Here is a 21,368-nt window from a genome sequence, read left to right on the forward strand (position 1 = left end):
AGGAGAGGAGAGGAGAGGAGAGGAGAGGAGAGGAGAAGAGAAGAAAGCCTCATGGTTATTTACAGTTACTGTTACCTCTCATGGATTTTGCAATCAACAAATCCTCACCACTATTGGCAGATTTCATAAATATATTATTGAGCAAAAGAAGCTATGTCACACATCGTGGTTCATACCTGTGATCTCAGTACCCAGGAGTCTGAGGAAGGAGGGAGGAAAGAGAATTCAAGGCCAGCTTGAGCTCCTGCGGTACGCTGGGCCACTTAGCAAGACTGTTTAAAAGAGGAAACAAAACAAAAAGGGCTAGAGCAGTGCTTCAGTAGGTAGCAGTGATCACTTGCTAAGCATGAGGACTCGGGTCTGAATCTCTAGTACCCACAGAAACAAATAAATAACTAAAAGTCAGAGCTGGGGTAGTGGCACAGGCCTTTAATTCCAGCACTCAGAAGGCAATATAGCAGGTGGATCACTGTGAATTTGAGACCGTCCTGGTCTACAAAGTGAGTCCAGGACAGCCAGGGCTATGCACAGAGAAACTCCGTCTCAACACCCCCCCCCCCCAAAAAAAAAAAAAAAAAAACCAGTCACAGCTGTGTATACCTATAATCCTGGTGCTGTAGGACAGAGACAGGCAGACTGTGAGAGCTTGCTGGTCAGCCAGCCTAGCCAAAGAGGTGAGCTTCTGGCCTAGCGAAGCTAAAAGGCAAAGAACAGAGAAAGAAACCCTGTGTCCTTCTGTGGCTTCTTCATGTGTGCGCATGGATAGGCACATGTCCTGCACATTTGTGTAAGTAATACACAGGCAACAGGCCACGAAAATAAACAAACACAAACATACGTGAATGTATACATGCCAAGATGCAAAAACACACATATCAAGTGACCGGAAATAAAACTGATCTCTGGGGTTAGCAATAAGATACTAGTTTTCAAAGCCAGTGGTTCATGCCTTTAGGCCAGCCTGGTCTACAGAGTGAGTCCAGGACAGCCAAGGCTACACAGAGAAACCCTGTCTTGAAAAACCAAAAACCGAAACAAACAACAACAACAAAACAAACCCGAAACAACAGCAACAAGTAGTTGCTTAGACAAGGACTTCTGAGCCATGGATGTTCTGTGTCTTTACTAGGATGCTGGGCACATAGAAGTACGCCATTTATAAAATTCATTTCTCTATACATCTTTTATTCATGGATTTTTCCTGTACTATTCTTCAGTTTATTACTGAGGGCATACAAGTGGCTAACAAGCACATAAAAAATACGCTCAGCAACCTCAGTCATTAGAGAAATGCAAATGAAAGCCACAACGTGATAATACTTTACACCCATGAGGATAGCCGTAATAGAAACAAAAATGGAGAATAACAAGACTTGCTAAATCTGACGAGGAGCCAGAATCTTTGCAGCTCCATTGTGGCAATCTGAAAGTGTAGCTTCTGTGGAAAACAATTTAGTCGTTTCCACCAGCACCACCACTGCCCACAGTTGTTCACAGCAGGGCTGGAGACGTGGCTCCATAGTTAAGATCACTCTGCTGCTCAGAGAGATGACTCAGTGCCTACATGGAGGCTCACAGCCGTCAAACGCTGCTTCTGGGATACCCAAATCCCCATCTGGCCCCGTGGGCAACACCGTCGCGCACACACACGCACACACGCACACATAAAGAAGAAGGTAAATCTGGGGGCTGGCAGAGCAGCTCAGGGGGTAGAGGTACTTACCATCAAGCCTGATGCCCTGAGATCAATTCTTGGGACCTACATGTTGAACGAGAGTTCCAGATTCTGTAAGTTGTCCTCTGACCGTAGCACACATGCCCTTCAGAATAGACAATTTTTGAGGAGGGTAAATTTCATGTTGTGTGGATTTTACCCTAATAAAAGGTTTTCTAGCCTACAAATAGGGGATCGCTAAAATATATATATGTGAGAGGATGGACTCGGAAGATGCAAAGGAGAGCTGTAGGGAGACCTGGTTTAGGAAGATGGTAGACAGATTCCAGATAAGTTGTTGAGCCAAGAGGGCTTTCTGGACACAGGATAGCAATGGAAGGAAAGAATTAATGAGGATTGCTAAGTTTTTCACTTAATTTTTAAAAAGTGTCCTGGGGTCAGAACATTTAACTTTTAGATTTATTTATTTTATTATTTTACGGATATGAGTGTTTTGCCTGCATGCGTGTCTCTGCCCCACAGGTGTGTCTGGTGCTGGAGGAGGCCAGAGGAGGGTGTTGGATCCCTTAGTACTGGAGTTACACACGGTTGTGAGCTACCACATCGGTGCTGGGAATTGAGCTCACGTCCTCTGGACGAGTACCCAGTCTCTTAACTACTAAGCCATCTCTCCAGCCCCACACTGTCCCTTTAAACCGGTGGTTCTCAACCTTCTCGGTGCTTGCACCGTTCAGACAGTTGCTCATGTTGTGCTGATCCCTCGAAGGTAAAATTATCCTGTTGCTACTTCATAACTGTAATTTTGCTGCCGTTAGGAATTGTAACATAAATGCCTAATGTGCAGGATATCTGATATGTGACCCATTTGACCCCCAAAAGGGTCTAGACCCACAGGTCAGGAACCACTGCTCTAAAGGACTGGTGGGAAGTGTTCTGCCGTGACGCACGGTGGGCACACCGAGTCTGAGAACTTCTCCAAGGACTGGACTGCAACCGGCCTTGGTATTTCCGAGCAAATAAGTGGGTCAAATTCCCCCCACACACACTTTAAAAACTATGTTTTATTTACTTGTGGGGGGCATGTGTGCTGTAGCCCAGCTCCTGAGAGTTGGTTCTCCTCTGCTGCATGGCTCTCAGGGATTGCGCTCAGGTCCTCAGGCTCGGGGCCAGCACCTTTAGTCACTGAGCTGTCTTAGCAGTCTACCTTAAGCGTTTCATAGCAAAGACTCGGAGTTGTTGCTGGCTTTAATCCGGTACTCCCATACACACTGCCAACCCTCTGGTTATGGGGAGAGCCCCGCCTATGGCATGGCTCTGCCCACGGTCAACTTTTCCCGTTTCTGGAAGGATCATTAAGGTAGCTTCCAGGTAGCTGCCTCCTCTGCCCTCCTGGAGGCTGAGCAACCTCTTTCGTCACATCCTCATCTCTCCTCGGGCCTTGTCTGTATATTGGGACAACTGCAGTCCTGCTGGCTGTTTTATCTCCATGCCTCTTAAATACACACACACACACACACACACACACACACACACACACACACATCCAGGAACAGCTCTTTAATGGGTGCCTACAGCATGATGCAGACATATCTTGGTTTTTTTATGCATATGAGTGTTTTGGGTGCCTTGAAGAGGGTGACAGATCCTCTGAAACTGGAGTTATGGACAGCCGTGAGCCACCATATATAGGTTCTGCGAGTCGAACCTGGGTCCTCTGGAAGAGCAGCCAGTGCTTTTAGCTGCTGATCTCTTCAGCCCCCCCCCACACTTATTCTTAAGTGGCTTATGTGACAGACACCCTAGAGTTTTCTTGTGGTTTTTATCTGGACTCTCCCCTACCCGGCCTCGTGACTTGGTGTTCCCAGGCAGCTTTTGTGGCCTCACTTGATTTCTATCTTTGCAGGAGACTTCCTTCCCACAGAGAACAGGCTTATGAACAGCTGTATCCAAGCCAGAAAGAAATGTCAGGCTAATCCCGCTTGCAAGGCTGCCTACCACCACCTGGATTCCTGCACCTCGGGTGGAAGCACCCCATTGCCCTTCGAGGAGTCTGCCCTGTCTCCGGACTGCCTCGAGGCAGCACAACAACTCAGGAACAGCTCCCTGATGGGCTGCACGTGCCACCGGCGTATGAAGCACCAAGCTACCTGTCTGAACATTTATTGGACCGTTCACCCTGCCCGAAGCCTTGGTAAGGCCGCTCTCCTAGAGGGGACTACGTCACAAGGGTGGATTTTGGGAAGTCATTTCTCAGTGGTGTAGGACAGTCATATGGTTAATTTTGGTGGGGACGAATGGAGTTTTGCATGTGGCATCAGTAAGAGATGGAGGGGAAATTTGGCGTTATCTTCTTGGGTCCTTCAAACTTTGCCCTTTCCTCTACCTACTTCTACCTTTCTTTTAAGAATATTTTCAGCTGAGCACGGTGGCGCACACCTTTGATCTCAGCAGCTGGGAGACAGAGGCAGGTGAGTCTCTTGAAGCCAGACTGGTCCATAGAGCTTGCTCTAGAACAGTCAGGGCTATACAGGGAAACCCTGTCTCAAAAATTATTTATTTATTCATATGTGCAGATGTGTTCCTATGCATGCCAGGGTGTGTGTGTGGAGGTCAGAGGACATTTTTGTGGAGTTGGTTCTCTTTTTCCAGAGTGTAGATTCTGAGACGCAAACTCATTCTCCCAGGCTTGGTGGCAAGTGCCTTCACCTGCTGAACCATCTTGCTGGCCCCTTATGTCCACTTTCTTACCTGTATTTTCCTCTTCACAAGCTCTAAACCACAGAGAACCCCAGCCTGAGGAGCTCCTAGGGCAGGAAAGTGAGGAAAGCATCTCAGCTCATAAACAGGCTCAGAACTTCCTGGAACCTACTGATTCAGAGATAGGAGAAGGCAGCACATTGTTACAGTCTTTAACAGGAAGGCTGTCCCTAACCAGACAGGAGACAGTGAAAGAGCAGGCACAGAGGGAGCCAAACAGAAGATTCACAGCTGTCTCTTTCCATAGGCCCCTGTCTCTTGTCAATTTTTCAATTACTTTATTAACTAATTTTTAATTAATTAATTAATTAAATCAACTAAATTTTAATTGATTAATTATTTGCATTTTGGTCTTGAAGACCAGGTTTCTCTGGGTAGTTCTTGCTATACTGGAACTCACTCTGTAGACCAGGCTGGCCTCAAACTCAGACTTGCCTGCCTCTGCCTCCTGAGTGCTGGGATCAAAGTCGTGAACCACAACCACCGAGTTTACTAGTCAGCTTTTAATGGACTGTGTTGTAGTAGCAAAATTTCCATAGTTGAGCACAGATGTTTGTAATCCCAGCACTCAAGAGACCGAGGTGGGAGGATCCCCACATATTTTAGGATAGTGAAGGATAACCTGTCTCATATAACCACAAGAAACAAAAAGGATCAAAAACAGCTAGGGAGGTAGCTCAGTCAGCCTCGAGCTAAGGTGATTTCAGAGCCCACATGAAAAACAAAACAAGAGAGCGGGAGACATTCATAATTTTAGGGCTGGGAAAACAGATAGGCAGATCCCTGGGGGATGTTGGCTAGCTGAGCCTGCTTGATGAGTCCCAGGCTGGGGTGAGGCCTTGTCTCAAAAAAAGAAAGGGTGGGGATGGGGAGGGAAGCTGGAGAGCTGGCTCAGCAGTCAAGAGCACTGCGGCTCTTCCGGAGGACCCACGTTTAAATCCCAGCACCCAACAGCACCCAGCAGCACCCAACGCCCAGCATCCAGGAGTCAGCTTGTGACTGTCTGGAACTCCAGTCCCAGGGGAGCCGATACCCTCTCTGGCACTTGGAGACCATTATGTTTTTGCCCAAGGGGTTAAGCTGAGACTGGCCTCTGCCCTGTGTTCCTCCTGCCTTCAACCTTTGAGTGCAGAGAACACGGGCATATGTCCTGGCTCATGGAATTCTCTCTGCTGGGTCTGGAGCCGACTCCTCTGGATCTAGAAACCTGTAAGTTGAAGAGACCAGTGATCTGCCTTCCATACATACTCAGTGTGCGGTGAGGAGACAGACTGAGACACAAGTAAAGCTTCTAGAAAGTGCACGGATGGAGGCATTTGGCACACGCCGACTCATGGCACATGTTGAAAGGCCTCATGCCCAGGAGGAGGAAGGATGCCTTTGCTTTAGGGGAGGAGTTGCCCTGTCCATTGTTCTCTAGGGCTCTTGGCCAGCCCTCTGCCAGGTTCTTGCTATTCTATTATTCTCTTTGGCCATGGTTAAAATGGGCGTGAGAGACTGCAGCCTCCTTGGGGACTAAGCAATATTCTCAGACTGTTTCCTGCCTGGAGGATGCGGGGGGAGTTTAAGTCTCATAGTCTCTTTTAATACAGATTGGTAGCTCTTGGCTGTGCAACACATAATGGCTTTTTATATCTTTAATTTCTGCCATCTTGTGCACCCAGTAGCCTTTTCCATAATTTAAGACATGCACTTCCTTCTAAATCTAATTAAAAGTTTGTTGCCAGAGTTGAGTGGTGGTGGCACAGGCCTTTAATCCCAGCACTCAGGAGGCAGAGGCAGTTACATATCTGTGAGTTCAAGGCCAACCTGGTCTACAGAGTGAGTTCCAGGCCAGCCAGAGATATACAGAGAAACCCTGTCTCAAAACAAAACAAAAGTCCCTTTCCTTTGTCAGGCCTCCATGGGAGAATCACTGCTTTAATCTTTTTATTTCTTTTCTCCTAAGTATATTTGTCCAACTGTGTGTGTGTGTTGTGTGTTTGGAGGCCAGCAGTTGTGTGTGTGTGTGTGTGTGTGTGTGTGTATGTATGAGTATGAGTTGGCATGTGTGTTGTGAGAGAGAGAGTGTGTGTGTGAGTGTGTGTATATGTGTGTGTATGTATTTGGAGGCCAGCTCTGGGTATTTGCCTGTCTTTGCACCTTAGCACTGTTAAGGCCTCCGTGCCCAACTTTGAATGTGGTGCTGGTAATCCAAGCTCAGATCTCATACTTGCACAGCAAGCACTTTAACTGACCACTGCTCAGTTATTGTTTTTGTTGTTGTTGTTATTGGAGATGAGAGCACACTATGCTGCCCAGGTTGGTCTAGAACTCCTGGCCTTAAGCAAGCATCCTGCGTTTGCCTCAGAAGTGGCTAGTTCCCTCACTTTAGGCCGAACTGGACAGCTCTTTTCTGAGCTTCTATTTTTCTTTCAGCACCTTGCCAGTCATAGCCAATAACTTGGATTACCAGCACCACATTCAAAGTTCGGCACGGAGGCCTTAATAGTGTTGGGGTGCAGGGACAGGTAGATATCCAGAGCTGGACTCCAAATACACACACACACACACACACACACACACACACACACACACACACTCACTCACACACACACACACTCTTACACACATGCATACTCAATACATAGCAATAGACTCCTTCATCTCAGGTTCTTCCCCTGGAAGTACAAGCTCAGTCATCATCTTCCTCATATGTCATCTTCCCAGTTGTTGCAGGTAACAATTTTACCAAGAACTTCGTCAATGGGGTCTGCCAATCCTCTAGGCCTACCTAAGAGCCTCCTTTCCTACCACTGTCCAGTCACAGAGCAAAGCCACACATCCGGAAAATGTTGTTACTATAGGAATCTATTTCTAGATACTAACTGCATTTTTCTTTTTCTCCTCCTAGTTGATTTTTTTCCTTTTCTGGTGCTCAGGATCTAACCCAGGGCCTCACCCTTGTTATCAATCACTCCACCACTGAGCCACACTGCCAGCCCTCCCCAGGGCATCATAAACAGGAGTTTTCCAAGTTAAGCTTCAATTCCAACAAGCCCTCCTCCAGACCACTGGCTTTTTAAAAGGAAAATGTATTTCTTGCTTGTATTGCATCCGATACCAGCTCCCAACAGCTAACTTTGTTCTACCTTTGGTCTCCATGGAGGACCCACGCTGGCAGAGAGAAAGGAGGAGCAGCAGAACCATGCAACGGTTCTTAAAACCTCTGCTCCAGTGTGGTTGACATCATTTTTGTCTATACTTCATAGGCCAAAGCAAGCCTGACACCACTGGGCTGAGCATGTGTCTTCCTTGCGCAGGTGCTTCCCACGGCAACAGGTGGGAAGCGTCATGCTCCCACAGGCTCGGGTGATAGGCAGTAACCGGAAGTGATGACATCATCTATGGCATTCCTTGTTCCTGCCTTCCACTCCTCTGCCCAATTGTTTCTCTTTTCCATCTTCCCCAGAGACATTTTCTGGGCTTCTCCCACTTCATGCTTCCCCTTTAGGAGCTCCCAGGTCTTCCTGTTTGTGTGATATCACCCATGCTCCTCCAGTCCTCAAGATGCATTTACCAAGGCCTGGTAGGTGGCACCCAGCAAGCTCACCTTTTTCTTCCAATATGATTGATTCATGGATTGACTGATTTAGAGACTGGGTCTCATGTACCCAGCCTGCTTCTAATTTGCGGTGTAGCTAAGGATGATCATGAACTCTTGATGTGCCTGCCTCCCCTTTCTGAATGCTGGTATTGCCTAGTTTATTCTCAGTGCTGCGGGTTGAACTGAGGGCTTTGTACGTGGCAGGCAAGCACCCTAACAACTGAACTGCATCCACAGACCCCAGCGAAACTTATCAATTAGCTTTTATTGAACACCCACTGTGCTTACAACCTAATTAACCCCCCTCCCAGTAACCCGTAGTCCATGGGATGACGGGGAGAAATGTGTTGGTTGTGAGGTCACTGTGTCTTTTCTTCCTCTGGCTTTTCTCATTTTGGTCCAACTCAGTACCTGGCCTCACTTCCATTTTTGTGCTGTGTCATGTGTCTCCACGTGAATGGTTAAGCCTAGAACAACATCCATTCCTGTCCCTTCCCTAATGGCAAGAGAAAGAAAGCATCTCCTTGCTTGATTGTGTGCCCACAGGCAATGTCTATACTTAGGAGCAGATATTCTGGAATCGGTGTGTATTTTATAGCCAACCCTCTCCCCTCTTTTGAGACAAAGTCTTGCTCTATAATTCTTGCTGGCATGGAACTTGCTATATAGACCAGGCTGGCCTCCATATCGGAGAGACCTTCCTTCCTTGTCCCAGAGTACTGACGTGAAAGGTATGCACCACCATGCCTAGCCCGGTTCCCCTTCTTAAGCGAATGTGAATCCAAGCAGGTCACTTAGCCTCTCATTCTTGGCTTCTTCTCACCTTCTCAAGGACTTGTAGGAGGGATGGAATGAACTGTGAGTGTGCTTGTGCCCTTGTGTGTGCTTGGGATCCAGTGTGCTTGACAAATGGTAGCTCTTAATTCTTCTCTTATGTTTATTCATTGGGCCTAAGCTGTACCTTTCCAACTGATGTATTCCGGTCTCTGTATGGCTTGCAGCTTTCTCTGTAAGGAGAGGCTGTGTCTTTTCTTCTGCTCCTTGCAGGCTGCTCCTTGCTGGCCTTGCAGGCTGACCCGGCAGCTTCAGGCCTCCCTGCTCCACTTCCCAAGCCTTTGTCCTTAGCATTCACACACCTCCCTGTTCTCTCCAGGTGACTACGAGTTGGATGTCTCCCCCTATGAAGACACAGTGACCAGCAAACCCTGGAAAATGAATCTCAGCAAGCTGAACATGCTTAAACCAGGTGTGGGGAAAGAGAGGTTGGGCCTGGGCTCTTTGGAGAGGAGAGAGGAGGGGAGGGGAGAGGAAGGGAAGGAGGGGAGCACAGACTGGGGTGGGTGGGACTTCAGGGGAGGAGTTTCTAGCCTGCTGTATCAGGATGGAAGTCTGAGCTGCGATGCATAGTCTATGTTCACAGGAATCATCAAAAAGCAGCAGTTACTAGGGAAACCTCTAGAGCCCATTAGGGCCCCAGGTCCTCAGGAAGGGCGTGTAGGAGTGGCAGTGGCGGCAGCAAGCACGCTGAAATGGAGTATATTTACCCACATTTAAGGTGGCAGGAAAGTAGGTTTTTTTCAAAAGTCCCCAAGGACTATGAAATTGCTTGTTATCAACCATTCTAATGGGGTGGGTGAGGTACTGGGCAGAAAAAAGGAGTCTCCTTCCTCACAGGGGTCACTCCGGGTGGAAGCCACCGTCCAGGAGAGGCTCTGATGCACATTTTTTTTCTCCAGGACAACGAGGCTGTAAACTAACTGAGAAAGAGTACACAAATACACAGCTGGGTATGGCCGTGTGTGCCTTAATGCAAGCTGTTGAGAAGTAGCAGCAAGATGATCAGAGTTCAAGGGCATCCTCAGCTACAGAAGGAGTTCCGGGCCACCCTGAGCTAACCATCTAAAAAACAAACAAACAAAACCCCAAAGAATACATAAGGCACTGCATTTTAAGATATAAGTAAGATTTATTGTATAGTTGTCCCTGTGTTTTTAAATTCAGGATGTCCCGGATTTTGACCTTGAAGAATTGCTCTTTAGTGTTCTTCCTCCAAATACTGAAATTATATGAGTATATCATATGCCTGGAAGAATTGAAATACACACACACACACACACACACACACACACACACACACACACACATCTTTCTTTTTCTTTCTTTCTTTTTCTTTCTCTCTCTCCCTTCCTTCCTTCTTCCTTCTTTCCCTTCCTTCCTTCCTTCCTTCCTTCTTCCTTCTTTCCCTCCCTTCCTCCCTTCCTTCCTTCCTTCCTTCCTTCCTTCCATCCATCCATCCTTTGGCAAGTTCTCACTATGTGGCCCTGTCTGGGCTACATACATATATACATACATACATACATACATACATACATACATACATACACATACATACAACACATACACACAATTTTTAAAAAAGAAAATGTCCTTCTCAAACACAAAGCCCTGAACAGAACAGAAAGGCCCCAGCCAAACCTAACTAAAATTTGGTTGCCTGTGTTTTAGCCGTTGGAAAGCTCTCTGATTTGTGATTCCCACCAGCTCTCACTGCCTAGGAGCGGGGAACCGTTTTGTTTATTTGAGTTGCCTGCTGCTTTCGTGACAAATAAATGAGTGGGTGTTAGATGTATGTGGATGGTGGATGATGACGATGATGACGACCACAGCAGCGGCGGTGGTGATGACTATGACGATCATTTCACCAGACAAGATAAGGACAGGGAGCCAGACAGGGTTTGTACGAGAAGAGTTAGCAGTGGCTTAATTCAGAACAGTCCTTCCTTTCTGCCACCTCATCTACTTGTCACAGGAGGGGTTTACTGAATTTCCTAGCGAGACTCCGCCTGGTGACCTGGTGCTACTCTCCCCACAGACTCGGACCTCTGCCTCAAATTTGCCATGTTGTGTACTCTTAACGACAAGTGTGACCGCCTGCGCAAGGCCTACGGGGAGGCCTGCTCAGGGCTCCGCTGCCAGCGCCACCTCTGCCTAGCCCAGCTGCGCTCCTTCTTTGAGAAGGCGGCCGAGTCCCACGCTCAGGGCCTGCTGCTGTGTCCCTGCGCGCCGGAAGATGCGGGCTGCGGGGAACGCCGGCGCAACACCATCGCCCCCAGTTGTGCTCTCCCCTCCGTGCCCCCCAATTGCCTGGATCTGCGGGGCTTCTGCCGCTCCGACCCTCTGTGCAGGTGCCCTGTGAGGGTGGGCAGGGTGGGCAGGGATGCGGTACACCAATGTGTCTGGGTCTGGCTTCCCGCCCTTCCTTCTTCCTTCCTGTATGTAGCCCAGGTTGACCCCTACAACATGTGGCCTAAGTTTCCCTCTCAGTTTCCTGAGTACGTTTATTTTATTTTATTATTATTTTTTAATTTAATTTAATTTAATTTTTTGAAACAAGGTCTCATATAGCCCTGAACTCTTTGGATCCTTTTCCCTCTACCTTCTAAATGCCTGGTCAACTTAGTGAGTGCCAGGCCAGCCAGGGTCACAAAGTGAGATCCTGCTTTAAAAAAACAAAACAACCCAACACCCTACATTTATTATTCATTTATTTAGTGAGGTGAAGGAGGTGGGGTAGTCCTGCAACCTCACAGAGTCTGTGTGCACTTGTGGAGGTGGAAGGTCAACTCTCTTCTCCCACTAATAGGTGCTGGGTTAGGGAGGTCTTCAACTTCCTGTTGTTAGGTGACTCCATATCTCAGGCTCTGGAAGCTCTTTTCTTTAACTTTTGCTTCTTTGTTTCTTTTTCTTTTCTTTATTTCTTTTTTTTTTTTTTTCTGTTCGTTGTTTTTGTTTTGATTGTTGTTTTCGTGAGACAAGGTCTCTCTCTACAGTCCTGGCTGTCCTAGAACTCACTACGTAGACCAGGCTGGCCTAAAACTCAGAGCATAGGGCGGGGGGGAGTTTCTGCCTCCCAAGTGCTAGGAGGCCCTGGAATGTAATGGTTTGTATCTGTAGTCCCAGTAATCCTACAGCTGGGAGGCAGACACAGGAGAACTCCCAAAAGCTTCCAAGACAGCCGAGAGCAGGCAGCTGCAGAGAGAAGAAAGACTGTCTCAACAGGGTGGCCGGTGAGAAGTGACCCCAGGGAGTTGTGCTCTCATCCCCAGGAGGCAGAGGCAGGCCGGCCCCTGTGAGTTCAAGGCCAGCCTGATCTACGGAGCATTTCCAGGACAGCCAGGATTATATAGAGAAAGCCTGTCTCGAAATAAACAGAAATAAAACAAGAGCAACAACAAAATTTAAAAAGAAATAAAATTCCAAGCCAGGATTGTAGCTCTCATCTGAACTCTTAGCATTTGGAAGCCAAGGGAGAAAGATCAGGAATTTTAAAAATCCTCATATACATCCTGAATTTGAGGCCAGCAAGGGCTATAAGCCCCTGTCTCAGAAAAACCCAAACATTAGAAAGAAATCACAATCAAGTTCTAACCAAACTCTTGCAGTCACTGAGCCTTGCTTTTCCCCATGAGGCTGAGCACACCCAGCAACTTAACTCTGGCCAGAGTCCCATAAGGTCAGCATTGCTATCCTCACTCAGCAGACACTGCATAGAACCTTAGAAGCCTGAGGCAGGAGGAAATTTAAGACCATCATGAAAACACGGCAAGACTATCTCAAAAGACGAAAATTAAAAGTGGAATGAGAATGTCACTACAAAGCCCGTTATTATGCATAATTAATATATGCTAATAAAAATATGTCAAAACATCACTCAATATCCTGTTACTGTATTCTGGAGAACATTTTCTGCCAGACATTTTCTATCCAGACAACAAAGATAGACACCTTTGTGTCTTGAGTTTTCCAGACATGGCATGTATCTTACTTCATATGTAATTTCCTATGAAGGCAGGGCGGGTATGAGCAAGACGTTTCAAAGTCAGCCCTAACTTAAACCCCAGGTTGAGGGGCTAGAGAGATGTCTCAGGTGTAAAGAAACTTGAGGCTGCTGTGGAGGATCTGAATTCAGTTCCTACATGATGGCCCACAATCATCTATAACTCCAGTCCCAGGGGATCCAACTCCATCTTCTGGCCTCCATGGCACCAGGCACACACAAGCTCTACAGACATACACGCAGGCAAGCACCTATACGCATAAAATAAATGAATCTTTTTTAAAAAGCTTGGGCTTGGAACTCTCAATAATAATACTAACATTGCCAGCCACTTCTTACCAACTTGATGCCACTTTAAATACTTAGTTTTTACTTGTCTAAACCTCACAGGAAGCCTACACATAAGATAATTGCTATTACTATTTTGTATCATCCTCAGTTTGCAGATGAGCAAATCATAGAATAAAGAAGTGAAATAACATGTCCAAGGTTTATTATGTAGAAAGTCTGGTTTCTTTTCTGTTATTCTTCTCTTTTTATTGATAGGATCTTTCTATGTAGGCTTGGCTGACTGGGAACTTCCTATGTAGGCTAGCCTGGCCTCGAACTCACAGAGATCCACCTGCCTCCGCCTCCCAGGTGCTGGGACTAAAGGCGTGTACCCGTCTCAAGTCAGATTTCTAACTTGGCTTCGGAAGACAGGAATGTGACTTAGTCTTCACCTGTTCTGTGCTCCTGATGATTACTGTTCTGGCAGCCATTGCTATCATCTCACACATTCTGAAAAGAGTAAAACACTGGCCCTGCCTTCAAGGAGTTCCTTGAAGTTACTCCCTGAGCAGGAGTAACAGAGAACTAAACAAATAACCCAGCACAAGGCAAAATGTACTTCAAACTGGAGAAATGTATACAGAAGGACACACTCATACTTTTGGCACCTAAAGACAACTGTTACGATAGTTAGGTGGTTTTGTTTGTTTGCTTTAAATATTTACTAATTTTGATATCATATGTGTTTTGTCTGTCTGCATGTATGTATGTATACCATGTACATGCCTGGTACCCTGGGAGCCAGAAAAGGGCATCTGACACTCTGGAACAGGATGGTTGTCAGCCACATGTGGGTGCTAAGAGGCCCTGTCCTCTAGAAAAGCAGCTACTGCTCTCAACTGCTGAGCCATCCATCCCTAGGCCTGGGGGTTACATTTAATTACAGTAATCAGTGTGAAGGACCCTCCACTGTGAATGACACCATTTCCTGGGCTTGGGGTCCGGGACTGTATAAAGAAGGAGAAAGTGAGCTACGTGTCAGCAAGTGTGTATTCTCCTCTCCCTTCTCAGCATCGGGGATATAACTAGCCACTTCACATTTCCGCTGCCGTGGGTTCCTTGTTATGTTGGGCTGTAACCTGAAATTGTGAGCTAAACTAAACCCTTTCTCCCCTATGCTGCTTTGTCAGGGCATTTTATCATAGCAACAGGAGGAGAAGCTAGGAAAACCAGCTTATCTAATGTAGGGTGACTGACTGTTAATAATCACAGTATCTTGGTATGGGCCAGGTGCTATGCTAAAGGCCATATGTGCATTCTCGTGTTTCACCCTCACAAAACTCGGCCTGGTCCTGCTGCGGTCCTCTCTGTTTCACAGTCAAGGAAACTTGAAAGGAGCTGTCTGAGATCATATGGCTAGGGAATGTGGTGCTCACAGTCATGGCGATGGGGCGTGGGGCTGCGGCACTGGGAACTGGATCGTGAGGGGGTGGCACCAAAGGCAGAGAAGGAGCTGGCCTGAAGAGAGGCATGGCCAGCTGGAGGACAGTGAGGGTGAAGTCAAGATCCTCAGTGGGGACCCTGGAAACTTCCTTTCTTCCAGATCACGCCTGATGGACTTCCAGACCCACTGCCATCCTATGGACATCCTCGGGACCTGTGCCACTGAGCAGTCCAGATGTCTGCGGGCATACCTGGGGCTGATTGGTGAGGCTGGGGCATGTGTTGGGAGTCAGCAGGCTGATCAGCTCTGAGGTGGGAAAGTTCGGGACTGAACCCAGGATGGTATTTTGGTCCTGAGGCAGGTGGAAGAAGACAGAGGAATTTGTCTAGACCTTGACAGTCCCTTCCTTCACCCAACAGGGACTGCCATGACTCCAAACTTCATCAGCAAGCTCAACACTAGCGTGGCCTTAGGCTGCACCTGCCGAGGCAGTGGCAACCTGCAGGACGAGTGTGAACAACTGGAAAGGTCCTTCTCCCAGAACCCCTGCCTCAGTGCGTATGCTCCACCGACACCCAGCCCCTGTAGCCGAGGGACGGGAGGAGCCAGCTGTGTAGCCACATGGGTCCTGTCCATCTGTTTAGTCAGAGCACCCCTCTTCCGGGACCAGCCCTATATCCCTCGGCCACTCCTCCCATTCCCAGAATGACCTCCATGCTGCCCGCTCAACTTGTCTAGGCTCCCAGAACTTGAACTAGCAGGCAGAACGAGTCAACATGGCGCACCTCCACTCCTACCCACTTGCCCATTGTATCCCAGGGACCCGTGACATCCCCCTTCTTGCCCTGGGAGTCTGAGAAGCTTCCTGGCACCTTGTTCCAACCTTTTTTCTCCCCTACACAGTGGAGGCCATTGCAGCTAAGATGCGTTTCCACAGACAACTCTTCTCCCAGGACTGGGCGGCCTCTACCTTTTCTGTGACGCCACAGCAGGTAGAACTTTCTCTGTCATATACCTCAAGCTTTTCCTACGCCAGTTGGAGAACATTCAAACCAAGCAGACGAAGGGACAGGCTGGGAGAGGGGCCATGAATTCCAGGGACCTCTAATGCACACGTCAAGGGAAGGCAGCTTAGGTGATAAAGGGGGCTGTCCTCTGGGCTGACGCTATTCCATTTCCTCCACAGAACAATCACCCTGCTCTGAGGCCACAGCCCAGGCTACCTGTTCTTACGTTCTTCATACTTTCCTTGATTCTGCCTCAGACCCTCTGGTAGCTGGGCTTCCCTGGGTCCTTTGTTCTCTCCACCGCACCCGGACGACTTGCAGCCTGTTATGAATGAGAAAATGACAGCCCCTGGAAGAAGATGTCATTGGGCAACCCGGCATCCGTGAACCAAGCAGGCATCCCCCTGCATCTCCTGTGTGCTCCAGAAGAGGTCTTAGTGGAATCAAGGGGCTGTGGCCTTCAGATCCTGAGAGGCTAGTTTTCAAACGTCCCTTACCCCTGCTTCTGGCGCAGGCTGCCTTTCCTTAGGACTATCCGGCTTGGCCTTATATTCTGGTGGGGACTTGCTCCCCACCTCCCAGCCCTTCTTTACCAGGACCACCCAGAGCCTAACACATCAGTCATTCCTGTTGCATTCTCCAGGCAGGAGGGGCTGAGGGTTCTGAGGCAGCACAGCAAGAAGGTCCCTTTGTGAGGAAGGCTGGTGCTCCAGCCCCTCCTCCCCTCGGTGAGGAAGGTGGGAACCTATTGTCTTCACTGCTTTGCCAGGCAACTCTGAACATTTGGGCATGAAGAGCTAAAGCCTTTGGGTCTTGCTTAACGCCTACTACTGTCCCCAAGTCCCCCCGGCCCCTTATGTCATGATTAAACATTTTGACTGAAGACTCTGGTCTTTTCCCATTTTCTTACATTGTAAGTCTTTACACAATTAGTGGTATGTCACAGGCATGAGGGCACCAACAGGGTGATGAAGAGACGCAGCAACACGACTGCTAACTGCTGTGTGACTTCGAGCAAGTCTCTCAGCCTCTCTTGACACAGAGCTGGAAGAAAAATAGCACCCACCCAAGCTCTAGGTGACCCTGAGATCCTGCCTGGCATCTACCAGTGCAGCTGAGGAGGCCCTCGGTCAACCCAGCATCTGTTGGACCCTTGCGTTACTGATCTGTTCCAGATTGTAATAGGCCTAGAAGAAAGCAGAAGCTGAATTTAATCATACTGGAGTAAGGACACATCTACCCATGCAGAGTAGCCGAACAATATTTTTATAGAGATGTATTTGCTCATTCATTCATTCATTCATTCATTTCCTCACTCACTCACTCACTCACTCACTCACTCACTCACTCACTCACTCACTCTTTCAAAGGGTATTGAATCAGTCCTGACTCTGTAGGACACTGTGCTGGATGGAAAAGGTTCTGAGGTAGCAAGACTCAGACTCTATTTTCAAACCTCTCACATACCGGAGTAGGGACACAGATAAGACAGTCAAGAAAAAAACAACAGTGTGATAAATGCAGAAAAAAATTATAACACCGACTTTCATTTATTGAGCTTATACTGTATGGCAAATACTATTTAATGCATATTGTTTTTAAGAACTCCCTCTATAGGAGTTACAGATGGTTATAGCTACCAGATAGGTGCTGGGAACCAAACCCAGGTCCTCTGCAAGAGCAACAAGTGCTATTAATTGATGAGCCAATCTCCTGGAACCACTGTGTTATAGTTAAATGTGAAATGTCCACTCTATAAGCCTATAGCCATGCTAGCTTGTATGTGCTTAATCTCGGAAATGTCCCCTCATAACTCATATACTTTTTGTTTTGTTCTGTTTGGCTTTTTTTTTTTTTTTTGTGACAGTGTTTCTCTGTATAACCTTGGCTGTCTGAAAACTCCATCTGTAGACCAAGCTGACCTCAAACTCAGAGATGCCTCTGCCTCTGCCTGCTGAGAGCTGGGACCAAAGGCATGCACCACCAGGCCTGGCTTTGTTAGTGTTTGAGACATGATCTTGGTGGTTTAGACGAGAATGGTCCTATAGTCGCATATATTTGAATGCTAAGTCCCAGTTGGTGGAACTGTTTGAGAAGGATTGGGAGGTGTGTCTCTGGGGCTGAGTTTTGAGCTTTCGATAGCCCACTCCATTCCCAGTTAGCTATCTCCTGCTTGTGGATCAGATGTCAGCTCTCAGTTTCTGCTCCAGTGCTGCCTGCCAGCCACGGCCACACTCCATGCCAGGGTAGTCACAGACTTGCTCTCTGAAACTGTAAGCAAACCTTACAGCAAGTGAACTCTTTCTTCTATAAGTTGCCTTCGTCATGGTGTCCCAAGTGAGACATGCCCAGGAGCTCTAAACTCACAACACAGTTGAGGATGACTTTGGAATCTTAATCTAACTTAAGTGCTAGGGTGTTGGCATACGCCACCATGTGCAGCAGTTTTTGCTTTATTTTGCGCAAGATGGACTCTCACACTGTGGCCCAGGCTCATCTGAAGCTCCCTGTGTAACCCATCGAAGTCCGAGCAGTCCTCCTGTGTCCTGCCCCCTCTCCTCTCTGTTCCCCTCCCTCTTCCTCTTCCCCTTTCCCACCAGTGTTCAATCATGGAGGCACCCTTATTGAGCTTGTCCCAGCACCTTTTAAAAGCCCCACCTCTAACTACTAAAGTTGGATTGTTTCCGCTATTGTTGTTTGGTGGGGGTCAGGTGATGAGACAGAGTCTCGGTGTGCAGCCCCGTCTGTCCCAAAGCTCATTGTATAGACCAGGCTGGCCTCAGGCTCACAGAGATCCTCTTGCCTCTGCCTTCCAAATTCTGGGGTTTGTGTGCACCAAATCCTATAGTTTCTGAGTTCCTCACAGTAGAGATTAAACTCCAACAAAACTTTCTGTGGAGACAAATCAGATACAAATCGGAGCCCTTCCTGTTGTTCTCTGATATAAGGTTGTGGGGTGTGTGTGTGTGTGTGTGTGTGTGTGTGTGTGTGTGTGTGAGAGAGAGAGAGATGCTGAAGATTGAATTTAGGGCCTCACACATGCTAAGTAAGTCCTCTACCACTGAGGCATATCCCATTGTTTTTGTTGTTTGTTTCTACTTAAAAATATTTTATTTTGTGTGTATGAGTGTTTTGCCTACATGTATGTACATGTATCTCGTGCATGCCTGGTGTGCCCACTGAGGTTGAAGAGATCATCAGAGTCCCTGGAACTAGAGTTTCAAGCAGTTGTGAACCACCAAGTGGGGGAATGAAAGCCCAGTTCTCTGAAGAGCAGATGGCCCAGTGAGTAAAGGCGCTCCTAGCAAACCTGATGATCTGAGGTCTGATCCCTAGGGCTTCCACAGTAGAACCAACTCCTGTAAGTTATGATCTGAATGGATGTGTGTGTTCCTACACACACACACACACACACACACACACACACACACACACACACTCACTCACACACACACCAGCCAATGCCAGAGCAGTGGGTAGAACAGGCAAGCCTCTCCTTGCATATTCCTGTGCCCTCACAGCCTGCCCAGCCCAGAAAATGCTCAGCCAAGCTGCCTCCCTGCAAACTCCAGTGGGGGCACAGGGTCCACCCACCTTCCTTTTTCCTCTCCTCCCAGGGAGAGTTCTGAGCAGTCAAGGCTCTCCATTTGCCTTGGCTCCATTAGCCTGGGCCTGAGGGTGTGAATGGTACAGTCATTCCTTGCTAAGTGCTTATATTAGACTAATAGGTCATCTGTGCTTTTCTCTGAAGAAGGTCCAAATTCCTGGTAAACAACCAGACACTCTCCCAGCCCACAGCCCAGAGCCAAGATCATGTGGAGGCACACTGGCTGGGTAGAAGCTCTTAATGCTGTCGTGGCTAGCTGGGATGGGTAATGCCATTTGACTAGTTTCTGTGTGGCACAATGTGAAGGGCTCCTGGTAGCAGGGCCGAATGCTGAGTGACAGTCTTGAGGCAGCAGACTTGGTGTTTGTTTGTTTGTTGTCTGGTTTTGTTTTGTTTTGTTTTGTTTTGTTTTGTTTTGAGACAGGGTCATCCTATGTAGCCCTGGCTGGCCTTGAATTTACAGAGATCCACCTGCCTCTGCCTCTGGAGTGCCAGGATAAAAGGTATGTGCCACCATGCCTGGCTTCCATCTCATTTTTGAGATGGGGTCTCTTACTGAACCTAGAGATCACTGACTCACCGAGACTAGCTGGGCAAGCTTCAGGGATCCGCCTGTCTCCACCCACCGATGGCTAGATGCCGCCATGCCTAGCTTTTTTTTTAGATGTGGATGCTGGGAATCCGAATCCAGGTCCCTACGCTTGTGGGGTGAGGACTTCACCAATCCATCCAAATCCCCAGCACCCCAACTTGGTTGTTTTGAAGGCTGGGAGTTATTACGATGCCTCATACAGGATGAGCCCTGAATGAAGACAGGCACTGTTATCATTGCTGCTGGGAGAGACACCTGCGGGCACCATGAACTCTGTTCTATGTCCCGGAAGGCGATGCAGGCGACTCTCCCACCAACTGTGCTCAGATTCTGGGTGGAGCTGCCTTAGGACATTTTTTTCAAGATCTGAGCTCCAGGGTGGAAACCCGAATCCTGAATCTGCAGCTCAGATCCCAAGGGACCCTGAATGAGTTTCGAAAGCAAAGAAAGCCAGCATCTTTTTTGTTGGTTTGTTTTTTCGAGACGCGGTTTCTCTATGTACTCTTGGCTGACCTGGACTCATTTTGTAGACCAGGCTGGCCTTAAATCACAGAGGTCTGCCTGCCTCTGCCTCCAGAATGCTGGGATTACAGGTGTGTGCTACCATGCCTGGCACATGAAAGTCAGCATATTTGTCAATAGTCTTTTAACTGCAAGTAACAGAATTACTTGATTTTGCTTTGAACAAGGGTATCTAGCTAGCCGTTATGCAATGCCAGGAAGTTCAGTAGGCCTTAGGGAAGCCGGACTGGTGAGTCAGGGGCCAGGAACATCTTCAACTGTCTACTATTTTCTGCAAACTGACTCTCTGTACATAAGGGAATCTGGATTGATTTTTCTGGACAGGGCCACTACTAGGCTCAGGAAACAGAGATCACTGCAGGCTTGCTAGATTTCTGGTCTTGGCTGTTGCAGAGAGGGGCAAAGTGAATGTGCTACACACAAAATGTTTATTTTTGCACTGAGCTGAAGACAACTGAGAAGCAACAGAAATGGGAAGAGTTTTCTCTCCTTTATTTCCTGAGAGCAAGGCATAAATTTTCACCTAATGATGGTGGCAGAGTGAGAAAAATGTCTTTCTTTCTCCCTGAGGGTTTTGAAACAAGGTCTCGTGTAGACCAGCCTGTTCTCAGCTTGCTATGTAGTGGAGGATAACCTTGAACTCCAATTCTTCTGCTTCCACCTCCCAAGTCCTGGGTTATAGGTGTGTGTTACCAGGCTCAGGTAGCTTACTTGCTTGCCTTTCTCCTTTCCTTCCTTCCTCCTTTTTCTTCTTCTTTCATGTAGACAGTGTTTCCCCATGTTACCTGTTAGTGTCCGAGAATCACTGAAGAGAGACCCCAGACTCAAGTGGTATGCAAAAGCAAGGAGCATTTATTCTGCAGAAAATTTCCAGCATGCTGGGGCCACCACTTCTTAGAATGGGACCATACAGTAAGCACACCAGCTCAATTTAAAGACGAAAGGGGTGATGGTGGTGGTTAGGATTAGCTAAACATTTAGGAACTTTCCAGAGTTGCCAACGACTTTTCCTCAGATTTTCTGAATCATAATACTTAGCTCAAGCCCATGTGTTAACCTTCAAGCTGATTG

At 47.7% G+C, this 21,368-nt stretch overlaps 1 protein-coding gene across 2 annotated transcripts in view; it reads left to right on the forward strand.

The window, feature by feature from the left end:
• Gfra3 (GDNF family receptor alpha 3) overlaps window positions 1-16,372 on the forward strand; it is a 22,670-nt gene extending 6,298 nt beyond the window's left edge. The window contains exons 2-8 of one of the 2 annotated variants that reach the window (XM_055625617.1): window positions 3,579-3,866; window positions 9,172-9,264; window positions 10,891-11,203; window positions 14,729-14,832; window positions 14,989-15,123; window positions 15,473-15,561; window positions 15,756-16,372. In XM_055625617.1, the coding sequence (XP_055481592.1) occupies window positions 3,579-3,866; window positions 9,172-9,264; window positions 10,891-11,203; window positions 14,729-14,832; window positions 14,989-15,123; window positions 15,473-15,561; window positions 15,756-15,845 (1,112 nt within the window). In that variant the 3' untranslated portion in view covers window positions 15,846-16,372. Of the gene's footprint in view, window positions 1-3,540; window positions 3,867-9,171; window positions 9,265-10,890; window positions 11,204-14,728; window positions 14,833-14,988; window positions 15,124-15,472; window positions 15,562-15,755 lie in introns of both variants that reach the window. The other variant, XM_055625618.1, reaches the window with a different exon arrangement.
• Window positions 16,373-21,368: the final 4,996 nt, after the last annotated feature.

The sequence above is a fragment of the Psammomys obesus genome, unplaced genomic scaffold (assembly GCF_907164565.1).
Source record: "Psammomys obesus unplaced genomic scaffold, mPsaObe1.curated_primary_1811, whole genome shotgun sequence".
Lineage (NCBI taxonomy): Eukaryota > Metazoa > Chordata > Mammalia > Rodentia > Muridae > Psammomys > Psammomys obesus.